The sequence below is a fragment of the Osmerus eperlanus genome, chromosome 11 (genome assembly GCF_963692335.1).
Source record: "Osmerus eperlanus chromosome 11, fOsmEpe2.1, whole genome shotgun sequence".
NCBI classification, from domain to species: domain Eukaryota; kingdom Metazoa; phylum Chordata; class Actinopteri; order Osmeriformes; family Osmeridae; genus Osmerus; species Osmerus eperlanus.
In genome coordinates, this window is record NC_085028.1 from 2708291 (window position 1) to 2722370 (window position 14080).

Here is a 14080-nt window from a genome sequence, read left to right on the forward strand (position 1 = left end):
AGGCATTGATGTTTGGTGTTTCTGCATCTGATTTGAACGGAGCTTGTAATTCCACGAACACACAGAGGGTGTCAGGCTTGTACGACTAGTGGTAGACACTGTCCTAGTGGGAAGTGCAGGAAGAAGAGTGTGGACAGTTCCTGTGCTAACTACTAGCTAGCACAATACATTGTCCTAAGAAAAATACGTACAGGTATTTACAAATATTTGAAAGCATTTTCATGATCATTTTTGCCCTGATATTCCTCGCTTGTGCAGAAAGTAAGTTTCTATCAGTTGTTTACTTGTGTTGTTGTTGCTAGCTAGCTACTGTAGCCAACGTTAACGTTAGCATGCTAATCAGCAAACCATCAGTCGGGGATCCTTACTGTATGTTTTTGTTTTGCGTCTGGTCATGTCCGAATAGCTACCGTACATTAGACTCATATTTGATTATAGCTAATAGCAATGCATAAATTAATAGTACAATGGGATTGCAGGCAAATAATGTGAGTGAGTCACTACTGTAATGGGAGCTGATGATATCCCCTGGCCTTTGTAGCCTAGGACTGTATCTTCCCAGTCGTCATCATGTCGGGTGGTGGTCCAGCGGTGCGCGTCAGCATCGAGTCCTCCTGCGAGAAGCAGGTGCAGGAGGTCTCTCTGGACGGGATGGAGACGTACGTCCCTCCCCTCTCTATGTCCCAGAACCTGGCCAAACTGGCCCAGAGGATAGACTTTGGCCAGGGGTCTGATTCAGACGGAGAGGAGACAGAGGGAGAGCCCAGGGATCAGGAGTGGGGCAAGCAGGAACACGAGGAGGATGAAGGTGGGTTAACTTAGGCTCTGGTACATACATTCATTGTTCACACACTGTGTTTTCGTCTGAATTGCACTTCACAACAGGGAGTAATCTCTCCTCCCTCTCTACCTCTCCATTCCCCTTCCGACAGCCACAGTGAAGTTCCAGCCGTCTCTGTGGCCATGGGACTCTGTACGCAACAACCTGCGCAGCTCCCTCACAGAGATGTGTGTCTTGTACGACGTCCTCAGTGTGGTGAAGGAGAAGAAGTACATGGCCCTGGACCCCGTGTCCCAGGACCCTACAGCTGGCAAGGTGGAGTCACACTCAGCCCTATAGTCCAAGTCAAACAAAACACTTGACTCATCACTCTGGCTGTCACTGTGTATCATCTGGATAGATCTGGATCTAGTTCCCAACCAAAAACAACCAATCCGTCGAACCTGTAAATAAAGTTGAAGGCAAATTCCTGACAAACCCTTACCAGAGGAGCACGGATGGAGAGAAAGCTAGAAGTACCACAGGATGAAACCTTTTGCCAATTGTATCTTTAACTCATACCTCCCTCCCCCTTCTCCTCCTTCCACAGACCCCGCAGGTGTTCCAGCTGATCAGCAAGAAGAAGTCTCTGGCCACGGCGGCCCAAATGCTGCTGAAGGGGGCGGAGAAGCTCAACAAGTCTGTGGCGGAGAACCTGGAGAACCGGAGGCAGAGGGACTTCAACTCTGAGCTGCTCCGCCTGCGCTCGCAGTGGAAGCTACGAAAAGTCGGAGACAAGATCCTGGGAGACCTCAGCTACCGGAGCGCAGGTACCCGGAATTTGTGTCCCCCCCGAATTGTATCTGTTGACCTTCTATCACGCTGTAGATATACCATATTCACCAATTTATATCCTGTTGATACTTGCATGACTCCCATTTAGGATTTTAGACGTGAGCTTTCCTCATTGTCGTTGGCAGGCTCCTTGTTTCCTCACCAAGGCACCTTTGAGGTGATCAAGAACACAGACATCGACCTGGACAAAAAGCTCCCAGAAGATTACTGCCCACTGAACGTTCAGATCCCCAGTGATCTGGAGGGATCCGCCTACCTCAAGGTAAGCGCAGAGTGTTAGTATTCTGAAGCTGTCGAGGGTCACCTCCGCTTCAGATTGTCTGATGCATCATTCATGAACGATACTGTGGTGATTTACGTCTCTGAGTTGTAATAATCTTTGGACTTTGGGATATCCTGTCTGTCAGGTGTCCATCCAGAAACAGGCGCCAGATATCGGGGACCTGGGCACGGTGAACCTCTTCAGGAGACAACCCAAAACTAAAACAGGTACACACAGATGGCTTACACATCAATAACCATAGCCTTCACCTGAACAAAAGAAGACCATTTTTGGACCAAACGTGTCCTTAAACAAAGTGTTTAAATTCATGCAACGCTTGTCATTTGGCGGATATACGTTTTTGTCTGCATGCCAAGGAAGACGTGTTTGAATAGCGTCTCGTGTCGATGTGTCCATGTCGTCCCAGGTACTCAGCCGTGGCATGTGAAGCTGGAGGCGGCCCAGAACGTTCTGCTGTGTAAGGAGATCTTTGCCCAGCTGTCCAGAGAGGCCGTCCAGATCAAGTCCCAGATCCCACACATCGTAGTGAAGAACCAGATCATCTCCCAGCCATTCCCAGGTATGGTCGAGGTCGATCTTCCTCCCAGAGCATCGAGGTGTTTTTACATGGACACAAAACCATTCGCCCATCCAGAAAGCTTTTGATATAGTCCAAAAGCTTTGCTGCCAATAGGCACTAAAGCAATCACCAGATCAGGTAATGGTTAGAACATTTGCCAGCTGTTTGACATTCGTTTGAGTGACTTGTCTTTTTTATGTTGGAAATAGGTTTACAGCAGATGAAGCGGTGGCTCTTTTGCAAGCAATGTCTCATCACGTTACATATTTTGATAACTATTTCTATCCGCAGCTTCGTGCATTGAGAACGTCCTCGAGGCAAGGTGTTGATTTGTCTTCCTCTGTGTGTGTGTGTGTGTGTGTGTGTGTGGGGGGGGGGGGGTCGTGCAGGTCTGCAGCTGTCCATATCTCTGTGCCATTCCACGGGCGAGAAGAAGAACCAGCGGGCCTCCCCAGAGAAACCCAAGCCTGACGACCACCTCTACGTGCTGGAGCACAACCTGCACCAGCTCATGAGAGAGGTGAGGCCATAGAACCGGACCCAGGAACACCGGGGTTCCATCTCCACCGCTGAGGTATTCTGTCGATGTGGAACTCAGTGGAACTGTACGGATGCTTCTTCTTACCTGCCAGGACCATGTTTGTTTCTTCCTCAGATTCAGCTAACAGCCATCCTCACTAGTCCAGGCCACACCTTATAAACACTCGCACATTATCCATAGAATTCTTTACTCATATTCACGAGTAAATATTCACAAATGTTTCGTCATGGTTCCTGTTTGAGAATACCCGCGGCTCCCCTTGCTCCTCCAGTTCCACAAGCAGCAGCTCAGCTCGGTGGTGATGCCGCACCCCGCCAGCGCCCCCTTCGGCCACAAGCGCATGCGCCTGGCCGGGCCGATGGCCTACGACAAGGCGGAGATCACGTCGCTGCAGCAGAACGAGGGGCTGCTGGAGAAGATCATCAAGCAGGCCAAGCACATCTTCCTCCGCAGCAGGTACGCAGCCAACACCCCCCCCCCCCCTCCTCATTTAGCCAGTCCCTCTTGTGGTTTTATTCCCCCCCCAGTACGTAATTCAAGAGTTTTGGAGTTAAGCCGTAATTCAGAAGTGTGCGTGTGTGATTCAGGACAGCAAGAACCATCGACAGCCTGGCCAGCCGTATTGAGGACCCCCAGATCCAGGCCCACTGGTCCAACATCAACGACGTGTACGAGTCCAGCGTCAAAGTGCTCATCACCTCCCAGGGCTACGAGCAGATCTGCAAGTGAGTGGAGAAGCCGAGATACGGAACCAGACCGAAGCAGCGGACCACCAATTGTTTCAACCAATCTGTACAATTGGGCGGTTAGACAGTGACGTGTGTAGTCTTTCATTCTTTTTTTGGATTTGTTGGAAGTTTGTTCAAGCACTCAGTCAAGTGAGGAATTAAGCTGCAAGTTCCATGGATACCCTTCAGCGACGTGATGGCTAGATTTTCTCGGCGTCGGTCATATATCAGTATGCGCCCAGTAAAGGAGTATCAAACCATTGGGTAGGAATGAGGGTGGAGTGGGAGAGGCCATCCTGACGTGGTCGCTCCTCCTGTCCTGCAGGTCCATCCAGCTGCAGCTGAACATCGGGGTGGAGCAAATCCGAGTGGTGCACAGGGACGGCCGCGTCATCACTCTCTCCCACCAGGAACAGGAGCTGCAGGACTTCCTCCTCTCCCAGGTGACACCCCCGGACCCCAGCACCTTCCCCTCCACCACTCTGGACTGTACCTCCCTCACACAGCGTCTCACTAGGGTGCACACATACCCCTGAACTAGAACACTTACCACCACTTCTTTACTGGGCTTCTATTTGCATTATGAGTCACTAGTGAGTCAGTAATTATTCACTGATGAGTACAAATGTGAGGACAGTTTTCTTTTCTTTTTTGTTATCAACATAACGCACCTTCTTAAGCAAACTTCTGAATCAGGATTGACCTAGCTCCTTTGGTCCGACCCATCTTTGTTTATAATCTGAGCTGTGTGTGTGTGTGTGTGTGTGTGCGCGCGTCCGCCCGCCCATGGCCGTACCCCCGCAGATGTCCCAGCACCAGGTTCATGCCGTGCAGCAGCTGGCCAAGGTGATGGGCTGGCACGTGCTGAGCTTCAGTAACCACGTGGGCCTGGGCTCCGTGGAGAGCATCGGCAACGCCTCCGCCATCACCGTCGCCTCGTCCAACGGAGAATACGCCATCTCAGGTACCGACAACCGTTCGGATTTGAGGGCTCTTTCAGATTGTAGGTGTTGTAACGAATGTCAGGAATGATTTACAGACTTTATATTGACTGTGGAAGATGGGACTAATATACATACAAATTAGAATACCTGCCTAGCTAACTAGACAATGCTATTTACGTTTGATAATTTCACTCGGAACTAATTCAATTATTTTCTTCCCCCTGTGATGTCACCCAGTGCGTAACGGGCCAGAGAGCGGCTGTAAGGTTCTGGTCCAGTTCCCCCGGAGCCAGAGCAAGGAGCTCCCCAAGAGCGACGTGATCCAAGACGCCAAGTGGAACCACCTGCGAGGGCCTTACAAGGAGGTCAACTGGAGCAAGATGGAGGGACGCAACTTTGTCTACAAGATGGAGCTCCTCATGGCTGCCCTCACCCTGTGCCCTTAGATAGGACCGCTCTCTTTACCTCGCCCTCACTATTTTCTTTCTCTTTCTCTTGTAAATACGAAGACATGAATACCTCGTCAGGGTTTCACTCTCTAGAAATGGACAGGCCTTGTATATCTTCCTGGAGGGAAGGATAGCACTCATCATGTTTGGCTAGTATTCTCTAATCAGATTAACCGTAGTAATGTAGCCATGGATTGGGGGAAGCTTACTTACATCTTCCGTAGAACGAATTATGACCTAAATATCCTAGAGATTTCATTTCAAAAGAGGACATAGTCGTATGTACAGTTCATATCGCTGGATATTTTTAAGTTACAATAAAAACAAACGCAAAGACAACCTTGGAAACCTCAAAACGGAAAATAAATATATAATTTGTTTCCATTTGTATATTTGATTATTTTTTAGACAGTGAAATAGCACTTAACACAGTATGTACAGTGAAAGAATATCAGAAAAAGTTATTCTCATTGCAAGTCTTCATTTGTTCCCGGTGTCAATACTTTTGCCGCTGTTTTCATTGATGTAGAAACTATTTGGGACATAAAACACTGGGTTCAGTTCCAGACCATCAGAGATGTTGTAGCTCAGTTTCATCGTTTTCTGTAAAACAAAAAGGTTTGTAGGTTGAAGATGGGTTGTTTTGTAGGTCAAGTGGTCAAACACCACTTGAATCCACATCTTGGAAGTAGTAACAAAAATAAAACTTCATACTTTGCAAGTAATCTGGTAGTGAAATATATTTAAAATATGTATTAGTTTCACTGTTCTGTGAGAGAGGTATTCACTTGTTGAACCAGGCTGGATCAGTGAACTCCCTGTTACCAAAACAGTCATGACACATCAGTGATGTGTCAAAGGAATGTCGGCAGAATGTTCCAGAGGCCTTTCGATATCTCAACGTACCTGGCATCTGTTGCTTGCGCCTCTGTGCCTTGAGGTGGCGGTAGGCCTTCTCTGTGAGCCACATGGAGAGCAGGAGAATGCCAGCCAGGACTCCCAGCACCACGATGGAGACTGACAGGTATTGCAAATCCTCATACAGGATCTCTACAACACACAGACAACAGACCATGTCAGTGTGCCTGCAGCTACATGGTGAGCCAGGACACAAATGCATGATTCAGAGACCCACCGTTCACTTTCAAGACAAAGCCAGCATCCTTGCTGCTCCCAGAGGCGTCCGTCACCGTGACGACATAGTAGCCCGCGTCCTGCAGACGCAGATTTGCCAGTCCCATGGACCCATTGGAGTAAGTGTGCACTCGGTCTCTGTAATCCACCGTCACATTGGTGAAAACCCCAGGTTTCCAGATTCCTATGCCCCGGCTCACAACCCCCGACATGAAGGTCCATTGTATTGTGGGGATCCCAAGGCAGGTAACATCCACAGAGAAAAACACATGGTCCTGCACCGACCTTGTCAGGCTCTTCTGAGGAGACTCGATGGAGATGGCACCCACTGCTGGTGTGAGACAATTTGGTTATTGCTAATCTGATTAAAATATATTCAAAAGTTATAACCTTGAGTTTGTTTGCAATTCTCTAACCCCGTCTGAGTAAAAAAATCAAATTAGTTGTCTTTGTTTAATTAGGATGAACATGCAGTCAAGACACTTTCGAATTTGTGTATTTTGTATATTCTCCTATTTCTTCTTGCCTACTCCAATGCCGTGATGTCCACTTTGGGGTCAATGAAGTACCTACGACAACTACAAAAGTGTAAATCAATACTGATTGTCCAGGGATTCATCTTCGTTTTCTACAGTATAACTCTTAGTTAATGTTCAACCTTTTTCCTGAAAGACATAAACTGCAATCAATCCATTGGAGGTGACACATATGGTTAAACATTTCCAAATGTACAGATCAGACATGGAATCTACTGTTTTATCTGGAATGATTCACACAAATGCTTTTCCTAACCCTGTCTCAGAGACTTTCCGATTCAGAAATTAAGTAACCGTTTTATATGTATTTTGGCAGTCTGATATGCTCATCTAAACTTGTGTTGATTCCAACTCTCTTAGACAATACAATGAGGAAGATAAAGGGATTAACTCTAAAGAACAGGTAGGTTGAGCTGTGGAATGCATATTTTTTAAGTTGCAGTTTGTTGTTCTAAGTTGTCGGGCCTGAAACCTGCCTGACAAGTTGGAAGGTTCTAATTTAGTTTCTTGCCAACAGCCACCTTTTCGCATCAAGACGCTTGCTTTAGAGCTTCAGTAAGTGTCACAACATGACTCATAACTCACATGCGGCACCTGTCCAACCAAGGGTGTGGGGGTTCAGGTGAATCACAAACAATAAACTTAACAGGGGAGTGGAAACAAAATGGCTGCCAAGGTATGCTATGACACCTTTTGAGGAAGACCATTCCACTCCTATTTATGCCTAAAGGAATCAAGGTGTGTGTGTGAGCGCAGCTCTGATATTACTCCTAAACTGGCCCCTGGTTAAAACAATATCAAAGGATTAATTGTAGTCCAGAGTCTAGGGTCCATCTGCAATTCAAACCTGGTTCTCTGAGATTGATGAGTTTCTATAGAAAAAGCTGTACATACTGTACATTCACCCATGGGCAAACATAGGCATGTCCATTCAAGCACACATAAGCAGAGGAATATTTCTACATGTCCTTCAAAGCACAATACAGTACACAATACAGTAACTCCCTCGCCAAACAAGAACTTGCAGAGACATGATGGAAAAACTTTAGCATAGAGTTCCTGCAGAGTAGATACAGTACATACCTATGTGCCACACATAGAATGTGATGCTGAGAAACAGAGAAACGTCCTGAACGTCAGAGTGCTTCAGAGCAGGCCACATCAGAATGGCAGACCCATGGGTTTATCGCCAGGATGGAAACTCCACTGGGTCATTCCACATTCTGGAGCTTTTGCTTTCACAGTTCTCTCCTTACTCCTCACTCCAGCATTGCCTGTTTGTCTTCTTTCTTGTTTCCACGTCAGAGGTGGGACCTTTGTAGTTTTCTGAAAAGAGTTTGTCTGTCCGCTTTTTCTTTTTGGGGTTGTTCTCCCTTCTCGGTGAGGGTCTGTTCCTTGTGGCTTTTGAGGCTGTACTGACACATACCTGCGCAGAGGCTGAGTGAGTCAGCTCACGTTTCAAACCGGTTGAACAAGAGATCACTGTGTAAACATTCCCACAATGCCACACATCCACATGCACACACACACTGAGTGAAGAGGGGCAGGTCGTAGAGTAAACAATACACCTGTATACTCTCTCTCTCACTCACCCAGGCTTCCTTTCTAACACACATACAGTATCAAAACCCCCCACTCACTCACTCACTCACTCACTCACTCACTCACTCACTGGGCAAGTCAGACAGGAGGAGTGGTGTGTTTATTTACTTCTTCACACTTAGTTACTGTCTAATCTACCGTTATCTACATTATGCCTCCCTGTGGTCAGTCTTATGAATAGCAGTGACATACATCTTTCACAATGTGGTGAATACATCTTGGTTAGTTAATTGTATATCAACAGCACAGTAGTTCCTACCATCTTACTACTATAGGACAATACCTGTTGAGGCTGTGAAGAGGTTTCTGAGGTTTAGACTGCTGTGAAAGCACACAAAACCTTGGGGCTGTTTATTTTATTTCGAATCTATTTTATACAGTAATGTCACCTAGTGCAGCTTTAAGCTAAATAAATAATGTTGAATGAATAGATTAGATAGGATAGATTTATAAGATAAGTAGATACATAATATTGATGGATACATACATAGATATATAAAATAGGAAGATAAAATAGAAAGATAAAATAGATAAGATAGATAGATATATACATATGGGCATAACATTAGCACCCGCCCACCCGCCAAATGCGGGTAGAATTTGTCTGTGGCGGGTACAGTGCGTTCACACTGCAGCGTTTTTTAACGCTCTGCATCGGGTAGAATTTGTCAATTCAATTCAGGCTCGTCACATTAGTAACTTTGTTCTGAACAGAACTGGGTGTGCAGACACATACGAAAAGTTTCTCCTCCATCTTGAAATTGTCAAACCTAGAAATGTTTACCATGACGAACAGTTGCTACGTTACAAGAAACAAGAAACCAATCCGATTGGCCAACGCTAGCGTTTTCACGCTCCTCATTTACATAAAGTTGAGAAAATCCAACTTGCAACGCTCCGCTCCGCTCCGCTCGCCTTCCCACAATGCCCTACGCGAGCGTCAACGCCTGGTTTCATTGAAAATGAATTGGAAGCCGACGCCGCGCGCCGCCCGCTCCGCTGCAGTGTGAACGCACTGTCAGGGCTGGGTTGGGTTGCGCAGCAAAATTTTGGTTGGCCCTGTCGCGGGGTGGAACGGGAGAGGGAGGGTTTCGACGCACCGGTTGCTCAGGCTGAGCGGGGCTGGAGATACTTGTTTTTACTAAATAATAAAATATATTTTTGTACGGCCTCTACTAGTCTTCTGTGTTGCCTTGTGCCGAGATCTAAACCCTGCACGGGTGGAGTCAGGTTCACTGTAACTGTGACAGCCCCACCAAATCTCACTCCAAGGTTTTTTGAAAAGTTTGCAACCCTGTTGTAGGCTAGTCTTCTCAAAACACATATAAAATAATAAACTCATTGCAGGGTTCTCAAGCCTCACGCATTGACCGTGGAACACACGCATTTCAACATTTATTCTCACTTTCACGCATACACAAACATACAATATAAGATAAACATTTGTTTGTAGGACATTTGGGAATAGGAATTGATTAGACAAAAATAATGATGTTGTTTATAAATATTTAAGTTGACAAAGTTTTGCTTGTGGGTTTTTTTCAGTTTAGTTCATATATTTTGTACATATACATTTTATGTAATCTTTATTTGGGTGTTGACAATGGTCATTTACATGTGAAAGGATTGTAAAACTAGTTATTCAAGTACATTGTAGCAAACCGTAGTCAACTTTAATCAAATAAAACGTAATTTCCCAACAACAAAATTGTGGCTAATGAAATTACTGAGTGGCTAGTAACTTTGGAAAACCACTAGCCACAGTGGCTGGTGAACACAAATTTTAATGTCAAGAGCTGCATATAGCCTACAAACACACATACATACTGTACATAGCATGCACACCGGTGTTGCCCTTGGTTTGACATTCAATACAAGACTCTCACATCTCCAGTCAGTGGGGTATTAAGTTAATGGAGATTTCCAATGTCTAGGCTGACATGTGGATGTAATTCTTTTATGAATTAATACTAAGAGGCTGTCCACACAGTAACACCTAATCCTGTCCCCTGATGTTCCAAAGTGAGTGGGTCATCACTACGACAACCATCAGGAATATGGGTCGCCAGACTGTGAAAATGAAGGGACAAGGATGGCAATGGGAATCTGGGTATGGCTGGATTATAGAAATCCTTTCCTCTTTTTTAAAGGGGGAGGGGGGTTATGGGCCTCAGTTTACCTGGCAACCCGATGCATTCCCGAGCAACCCAACTACAACTGTCACCGGCAACAACAAAGAGAAAATAGGGGGATTACATGGCTATAAATAGCATTCATAAATGTATTCTAAAGTGTTACAATGGGAATATAAAGGGTTCCTTGAGAGTATGTAAAAACATTATTTTACTAAGGAAGGTGAGAAATGACAGTACTTCCAATATTTCCAAAACGTCAAATAGGAAGTATATTTATTTCAACAATTCAATCATAGTGAACTTTTAGTGAACTGTTTTCAGTGTTGATAAGGCATCACCTAATCTCATGTACACTAGACAATCTATTATTTTCTTTCTGGTAATCCATCAAAAGGTTTTGAGTTAACCGATAGCTGTTAGAAAGCACGATCAAAAACTCAGGGCTTATATAGAAAAGAGCCAGTGATGCAACACCTGTACATACTGTAATGTGTGTTTAGGATTGTAGATATTGTGTTATTGTTCCTTGTCTTCCTTGAGGGCTTAGGTTGGTTTTGGTGCAGTTCTATGGGCATCCGTGAACCCCATTCACAACATTCACACCTTTTCACACACAGACATACACACAGGCACACACACACAGACACACAAACAAACAGACACACACACACACACACACAAACAGACAAACACACACTGTGCACCTCTTTCAATATAAAATGTCCTAGAAAAGTACACAGTACACAGCTATCTAATCTATTATGTCACTTTAGAGTTGTCTGCTGCCAATACAGCTTTGTATTATTTATATATATTTAAAATCTCTATTCTAAACCATTAGAGAGTATGTACGGTTTACCATCCACTATACAGTTTCATAACACTTACAGTAATAACCACTGTGTCGATACTCTGCACATGGTTTAAAACAGCATAAGAGTGACAAATATATTAGGCACGACCCTGTGAGTCAGACCACCCCCTGCTGTGTTGAGTGGAGAGTGTCTGGGAGTTGGTGCTTGAGGGAACTTCACTGGAACAGAACTGTACAGTAAGAGCATATACTGTATGTGGGCACTCCAACTCTCCTTCTCTTTTGTCTCTATTTCTCTCTCCCTCTCTCCTTCTGCATGTGCTCACACACAGTATGCAGCCTTGACCTTGATCACTTCACAGCAAGATTTGTATTGCTATAATAACACGACTACATCCACAAGCCAGTTGGCGATGCTCCCTGCGGGGGTCCTCGCTATGCATGATGTGCTTGGATTTCTGTTGACTGCTTACTGACGTGGAAGGAAGATAAGAAAGAGAATTGGGGTTTTGAAAGAGAGAGAGAGAGAGAGAGAGAGCTTGCAGAGATGCATTGTGGCATGAAATTGAATTCTCCTGACCTCAAAGGACTGTGATATAGATTATTTATCCAAGGCTTTTAGAAGAACAACAGAATCTCTGTATGTGTATGGTGCCTGCAACATTTTACACTTCACCCAAGAATATGACTAATACATAAATGTAATGGCATTTTATTAAGTCTGTAAATCGAATCAAACAATATATTTCCATCTATATAGCTCATGCAGAAGAATTACAAGGTCCACAATCAATTTCAGATGACTAAAAAGCTTTCTAGGATTTAACAAAACAATTATGGGATTACTTGGAGATTTCTAAAGTTTTTTTTTTTTTTTTTTGTCAAAAGACTATGCCAGTATCCTCTTGTTCTCATCCTAATGGATCTAACAACTAATAACCAAAACTCATCCACCAGCAACCAAAACACCATCATCCCTTATCCTGTTGCCTCTTAGAGAGATGTCAGTAGAACAGTGGAACAACAGGATTAACACCTACAGTCAGGGGCCTTTCCAGGCATAGGCAAGGTATGCGGTCACAGTACCCAGTACGTTCTCTCTTCTAGCTAACCCACAACCACGTGGGAGAGGTAGGGTGGGGGTGGTGGGAGGGGGCTGGTGGTGTCTGCTGTGAAGTCTGCCTCAGCCGGAGTGATGGTCGCGTCCATCTATTGGATTATGGGAGGGATTTCATGTGGTATTAATCTGAGTGGAGAACAGCCGGCTTCTCTGGGCGGGGCAGGGCAGGGCTGGAGAGAGAGAGAGATCTCTGTCGTGTCTCTCCGTCAGTCTCTAGCTGGGTCCTCCGCCACTGCTACTACCACCCTGCTGGCTCTGCTCCTCACTGGCACCTGAGTGACGCGTGACAGAGGGACCTCTTTTGCCGAGATGAACCTTTTCTGTTTCTCACTGGTAAGGTTGAAGTTCCCTTTGGCTTTTTTCTCAGTCTTATGTAACGTTTGTCAGTCTTGTTATCAGAGGTGTGTGTTATAGTTGTGGATATCCCGCGCTTGTGGTGTAGCGTGAAGATTTCATAGAAAGCAAAGCCTTCATACAGTCACTGGCGTGCATGAGTGTGAAGTGTGTGTGTGCGTGTGTGTCCACTCTCCCACACTCGGACAGATCCTGGTGACGGTTCAGGATTACTGACCAACTGATCTAAGATCCCGAAATTGCAGTTCAGATATGTTATTGTGTTTCAACAGGATATGCTTGTAAACATAATATATCAATCCCACTACGTCACATGGAGAAACCAGAAATATATACAGGTCTAGGTATTGCATTGGAAGCATTCTATCATTTATTTTATTAGACTGATTGATGCCACATTAATGAATCCAGGCCTTGGTTTTCTAATATGGAGGTTCAGTGTGAATGGTTGAATGGTCATTGTCCATATGCGAAGGTCAAGAAATAGTCGAAGAATAAATCTGCTCAGATCATTTTCTTTGAAAGAATCCAATCAGGTTGAATGAGATTGTAATCCGCCAAGCTATCAGATGTAAGCCTATAAAAGAATCCTTGCAAGCATTCTTTGCAAGGAAATGAATATCGATTGTAGCAAAAGGGTTTTTCTTCACCTACAACTTTCAGTAAACTGTGCTAGATTGTAACTAGGACTGTAGTTGGACGTTAACATTCATCCATGACATTTCTGATAACTTTACAGTGGTAGGTTGCATTAATCCAATGAAGCCTACTTCCTGCATTCCAAATGAACATCCACTTTTGGATAAACCTTTCTTGTACATACTTGTGTATGAATGTGTGTGTGTATATTTTGGGGTTTGTGTGTATGCACATGTATCTGTGTGTATTTAAACATGTGTATGTTTGACAACATCTACATGAACGTGTGTATATACATGCGCGTGTGTGTGTGTGTTTAGGAGGGTTCCATGGACAGCCTGTATGAGGCTGTGCAGGACTCCAGTGACGCCCCGGTGTTCACCATCCCCAGTCGCTCCTCCAGCCGCTCCTGCAGCCGCTCCTGCAGCCCAGCTGTCCTGCTGGAGGACAACGCCAAGTGGAGCAGCTCAGGGCGCTCCATCTCCATGGTGCTTACACACACACACACACACACACACACACACACACACACACACACACACAGAAATACTTTACACACACACATAGAAATACTTTACACACACACACATAGAAATACTTTACACATAAGCTTGCACATATAAATAC

General features: G+C 45.0%; 2 protein-coding genes across 3 annotated transcripts; one reads left to right on the top strand and one right to left on the bottom strand.

Moving 5' to 3' along the window:
* The first annotated feature begins 47 nt into the window (after window positions 1–47).
* med17 (mediator complex subunit 17) lies at window positions 48–5499 on the top strand. The gene is made up of 13 exons (XM_062472774.1): window positions 48–193; window positions 542–808; window positions 933–1096; window positions 1371–1590; window positions 1741–1877; window positions 2023–2104; window positions 2305–2457; window positions 2847–2977; window positions 3270–3454; window positions 3586–3723; window positions 4052–4169; window positions 4531–4690; window positions 4908–5499. The coding sequence occupies exons 2-13, from the start codon at window positions 571–573 to the stop codon at window positions 5114–5116; spliced, it is 1935 nt and encodes a 644-aa protein (XP_062328758.1). The 5' UTR covers window positions 48–193; window positions 542–570; the 3' UTR covers window positions 5117–5499.
* LOC134028890 (V-set and transmembrane domain-containing protein 5) lies at window positions 5474–8212 on the bottom strand. 2 transcript variants are annotated; one of them, XM_062472779.1, is made up of 4 exons: window positions 7873–8212; window positions 6255–6581; window positions 6026–6169; window positions 5474–5722 (listed from the first exon to the last, which is right to left on the bottom strand). In XM_062472779.1, the coding sequence occupies exons 1-4, from the start codon at window positions 7949–7951 to the stop codon at window positions 5691–5693; spliced, it is 582 nt and encodes a 193-aa protein (XP_062328763.1). In that variant the 5' UTR covers window positions 7952–8212; the 3' UTR covers window positions 5474–5690. The 2 variants fall into 2 exon arrangements, with proteins under 2 accessions (XP_062328763.1, XP_062328762.1); XM_062472778.1 differs by having other exon boundaries at window positions 6255–6584.
* Between the last annotated feature and the right edge of the window lie 5868 nt (window positions 8213–14080).

What these genes read in the sequence shown, in the direction of transcription:
- LOC134028890 (XM_062472778.1), bottom strand. Translation starts at nt 7,951, where the DNA reads ATGTGGCCTGCTCTGAAGCACTCTGACGTTCAGGACGTTTCTCTGTTT. An exon ending in ATTCTATGTGTGGCACATAG is followed by an intron (nt 6,585 to 7,872) that starts GTATGTACTGTA and finishes GTCTCACACCAG; the next exon opens with CAGTGGGTGCCATCTCCATC. An exon ending in CTTTGTCTTGAAAGTGAACG is followed by an intron (nt 6,170 to 6,254) that starts GTGGGTCTCTGA and finishes TGTGTGTTGTAG; the next exon opens with AGATCCTGTATGAGGATTTG.
- med17 (XM_062472774.1), top strand. Translation starts at nt 571, where the DNA reads ATGTCGGGTGGTGGTCCAGCGGTGCGCGTCAGCATCGAGTCCTCCTGC. An exon ending in ACAACCCAAAACTAAAACAG is followed by an intron (nt 2,105 to 2,304) that starts GTACACACAGAT and finishes ATGTCGTCCCAG; the next exon opens with GTACTCAGCCGTGGCATGTG. An exon ending in CATCTCCCAGCCATTCCCAG is followed by an intron (nt 2,458 to 2,846) that starts GTATGGTCGAGG and finishes GGGGTCGTGCAG; the next exon opens with GTCTGCAGCTGTCCATATCT.